Here is a 4486-nt window from a genome sequence, read left to right as displayed (position 1 = left end):
AATTTAATAATACTACTAATAATAATTGCTATTAATATAATAATTTTTTTGAATGTGATTGAATCTGAAATAGTAAGAAATGTTTTTTTTTAAGTACACTACTCTGTAATTTAACTTTTTTTCAAGTCATAAACAAAAAGATTATTGCATTATGTTTTACAAAGATTATTGGAGTTCATTTTTACAAGAAAATACAATATTAGTCTTTCTACTTAAACATTTTAAGTTTAATTCTAGTTCTATGTTCAGAAACATGGTCTGTTTGAGCTCAGACACTTTATTTATTAATTTGATAATAATTGTTATAAATATAATGCTTTTTTTGAATGTGATTGAATCTGAAATAGTAAGAAATGTTTATTTTTAAGTACACTACACTGTAATTTGTAACTTTTTTTCAAAGCCATAAACAAAAAAGATTATTGCATTATGTTTTACAAGAAAATACTTTTGCTGTTTATTTGTAATCAGTTGTTAAATTTGCTAACAATGTGAGTGAAAATTGTTTCTACACCAAATCTTTTTTTTTTGTTCTTTTTTTTTTTTTAAGGGAATTAGACTAAGCAGGGATTTTTATTAGCTTCATAAATCTGCAACATTTAAAACAATAATTTGTTTAATAATTTTATAAAATTGAAAATCAAATGTCCTTATGGATCATGCAGGGCATTTCTCATCAGTGTTGTTGTTGTTAACCAAAACTGAAACTACTAGATAACATTTTTGTTAATTGAAGTAAAACTGAAATAAATGATTGAAGGCTTCGCAAGCTTCAAAACCTTAAAATATTGCCTTGACAACTGTCTGAAATAAAATAAGTTTATATTGGAGTACTAAAATTACACAAACAAAACAAACTAATAAAAATGTGAAAGGCACATAAAAATACTAAAACTGAAATTAAAATAAAAACTGAAAATATAAAAAAAGTCTAAATATTAATAAATATAAATAGCACTGCATATGGACAAGCAGGTGTTTATAGAAGTGCTGTTATTTTTGTTAGGTTTATTTTGCACCAGTGACCAGCAAATGTTTTACTCATGATTTTTAATTTTATGTTTAAGTGCTTCCTTCTTAAAAAATAAATTGACTCAGTAAATAAATTCAATAAATACTCAATAAATTAAACAGCCACAGGAACAACAGTGAGCGCAAAACTGATATGCATTCCTTTTATTTATATACTCCTTTATACAGTTAGTCAAAAGTAATTGCCTAAAGCAAATGCATCAAATATATATAATAAATAAATCTTTAAATAATAGACATTCCAAACACCTGTGGAGTATTGCGGTGTAAACTATACAGTGCAAACTATAAAAAAAAAAAGTCAGTCCAAGTGGAAACACTGGGATAAAAAGTGAAAGTGTTACGTGCAAATGTTTGCAGTGTTATTAACAGTTTTAAATATATGTTTTAAATATATGTCCAAATAAAGACGCCACCTCTGCTTCTGGCGGTCTTAAATATATGATTTTTATGCAGCAAAACATGCCACATATAAATTAAAGACGGACACATACATACACACTCATACGCACTCACATTCATGCAGAGTAGGTAATATTTATTATAAGGGCATGGAGTCTTTAAAATAAAGTGCAGATATCATCCCTTCATGCAGAAATGAATGGTATTCCAGTGAGATTTAATGCATTTATCTGCAGACTTGTTATTTGTTTGGATGTGATGATGATTCAATTCACTAGATTGTTTGCTTGTAATCCAAAATACAGTGATTTACAGTGACATATAAAAATAAACATAAATAAAATAGCTCAAATCAAAGCTGTAACTTTGAAATCAAGCTGCAAAATCTTGAAAAAGTAATTTAAGAAAGTGTTTATTGCACATAAAAAAACTCCAGTATATTACTGGAAAAATTTAAACTGATGCAAAAATGTCCCCTCGGATTATGATGTTAGGCAGTGAATATTACAATCTTTTCAACACAACTCCGCAAATCAACCCTTTAGTGTAAAGATCCAGTGTTTTTCATTATTGCTAGCAGGATGTGTGACAGAAGCTTCTCTAGACTAAACATTTGGAAAACAAAGTGATTTTGTTGTAAGAAGATTTTGAATGAAGCCAACATTATTGTAGCTTTTAACCAGAAGTTGATAAATGTACATATTCTGTTATGCATAAATATTCATAGCTACATATGAGACTAACATGTGCTTTGCAAACAGTGGCGTATCGCACAACTGAGCAGTGACATCATACACGAATGCTTGTGTTTGTGCTCCGCTACGATATTTTCTGTGCATCTGTTTGAATGACAGATGATAGTTTTGAGTACCTATGATTCATTATATCCCACAGTTGTGACTCCAGTGTAAATACAGTTTAGCTGCATTAAAAAGTATGTTTGTATTCCATGTTATTATTATTACATGTGAGGCCGTCTTGTACGCCCGTGCTTGCAGAGAAGCTGATCAGTGTCATTGTTTTATGCCGTGCAGTTTGGTTCAAGCTAGCATGACCATGTGCAAAGAGACCTAGTCGATTAGAGAGGAGTGCATTCAGTGATTAGCTCTGAAACATGCCGACATACAGTAAACCTGCTTCCCAATATGTTGCAGTAAACATGCAACACGTAAAACCTTCAGCCATGCATCTCTTTTCATTTAATAGAGGGGTATCATGTATGTACATGGCAGCTGATTAATGAAAAAATAAATAAATAAATAAAAATTGCAAACAAACCAATATTTTGCTACAGTGTGGTCTGAGAACATTAAAAACCTTTTTTTATTTATATATGAAATGTTATGATGTAAAATAAATTTGCATCATAATGAATAAAAATTCACATTTATATGTGTATGTTGCAATTTAACTTTTCACTCAAATTGTTATACTGATTATATATATATTTGCATTATTTTTCATGAGTTTGTTAACTGATATGTTATTTTTGTCAAATTAATTTTTTTGTCCAAAATATTTTGTGTAACATGTTTAATTCTAGTGAAAAATTTGCTAAATTAGAAAATAATGCAAAAGATATATATATATAAATAAAAAATAAATATAATTATAAATAAAAATATTATAATTCATAATTATAATAATATAAATATAAACAATAATTTTCACTAGTGGGATCCAAAACCCAAAGCTCATTGGAAAATTTAAATTTTCCATTTTTTTAATTTACATGAAACTTTGATATAAAATAAATTTACTACATTCTGAATGAATAAAAATGTATATTTATATGTATTTATTAATTTTTTTCTTGTGTATGGCAATTTTGGTTTGTTACATTTTGACATGCAGTTTTTTTTATAATATTGTCAACTGAAATGCTATTTTTGTCAAATTAATATATATTTTTTAAACATATATTCAAATATTTTGTATAACATACTGTTTAACTGTAGTGAAAAACATTGTATTAAATTAGAAAATAATGCAATAAAATAAAATAGTGGACCACACTGTATGTAATTAGGTAATTCCACAGGGTTCTGCAAATGGAAGTGTAAAATGCCATTATTATAATTTAGATTCATAATGATGAAACAGGGAAGAGATTCTGCCAGTATGATAAATTAACCACCATCAATGTCCTGAGTCTTACACCAGTGTAAAAGTGTGCAGAACACAGAGTATGTGGAAAAGTGTCCAAGACACTCCAAGAAATGTCTTTAAGAGATTGACTTCCTGAAAATGGAAGTGTTGACCAGGAATCCGTTCCAAATTGTCCTCGACAGCATCAAGGAGCGTAACGCAGGAGAAGGAAGAGGAAGCAAATGTACAGGCGAGAGCCAGTGGTGAATCCTAAGTCGCATTAGTGTTAAAGATTTGGCCAATGCCTGTTTTAAAATGTCCTTTATGCTTCCAAGTAGGTCTGGAAGAGCCGTGGGACGTCCTGGACTTTCCATACGGTAGAGGAGAGGGTCAGTGCAGTCCTGGATCAGACGGCGGTCTGTGGAGCTCCAGAGCTGCTGTGGTGTCTGGAAGCAGGGATCTGGACTGCTGTCGTGTCAGAGGAAGAGTATGGCTGTTTGTGAAGTGGTACGTGATGCTGGAGTCTGGTGAGGACCGTGTCCCATGGCTCTGCTTCGGGTTGGAGTCCATAACGGCCAGACCTGACAGAGAGTCTTTGGGGTTATGATGGATGTTTGTCATGGCCAAAAAGTCAGCATCCTGTAAAAGAGGGATTTTTTTTACATTGTTTATTGGTGATAATGGACATGTTGGATGTGTACTTCAGTGTTGTGCATCATGATTGAAATGAAACATCTAGTCTCTGAAGTAACCAATTTAAAAAAAAAAAAAAATATATATATATATATAACTATTTTTTAATTTTATTAATAGTTCAAATTCGTTTTTATTTTTATATTATTTTTTTTATAATTTTTCTTAGTTTTTTTTTTTTTTTTAAGGGGTCATATGAGTTTTCCTTTCTCTTTGGAGTGTTACAAGCTGTTCGTGCATAGATAAGATCCCTAAAGTTGCAAAGACTAAA

The 4486-nt window shown here is 30.1% G+C and overlaps 1 protein-coding gene across 1 annotated transcript in view; it reads right to left on the bottom strand.

Annotated features, from left to right (window-relative positions):
* Positions 1 to 3422: 3422 nt before the first annotated feature.
* LOC107677922 (potassium voltage-gated channel subfamily H member 7-like) overlaps positions 3423 to 4486 on the bottom strand; it is a 107018-nt gene continuing 105954 nt past the window's right edge. The window contains exon 15 of the mRNA XM_016472992.1: positions 3423 to 4161. Coding sequence (XP_016328478.1) covers positions 3913 to 4161 — 249 coding nt within the window. The 3' untranslated portion in view covers positions 3423 to 3912. The remainder of the gene's footprint in view (positions 4162 to 4486) is intronic.

This window comes from Sinocyclocheilus anshuiensis, unplaced genomic scaffold, assembly GCF_001515605.1.
Source record: "Sinocyclocheilus anshuiensis isolate Anshui unplaced genomic scaffold, SAMN03320099.WGS_v1.1 scaffold164, whole genome shotgun sequence".
NCBI classification, from domain to species: domain Eukaryota; kingdom Metazoa; phylum Chordata; class Actinopteri; order Cypriniformes; family Cyprinidae; genus Sinocyclocheilus; species Sinocyclocheilus anshuiensis.
Note: the sequence above shows the minus strand (reverse complement) of the source record. Positions and strands in the feature narration are given on the sequence as shown.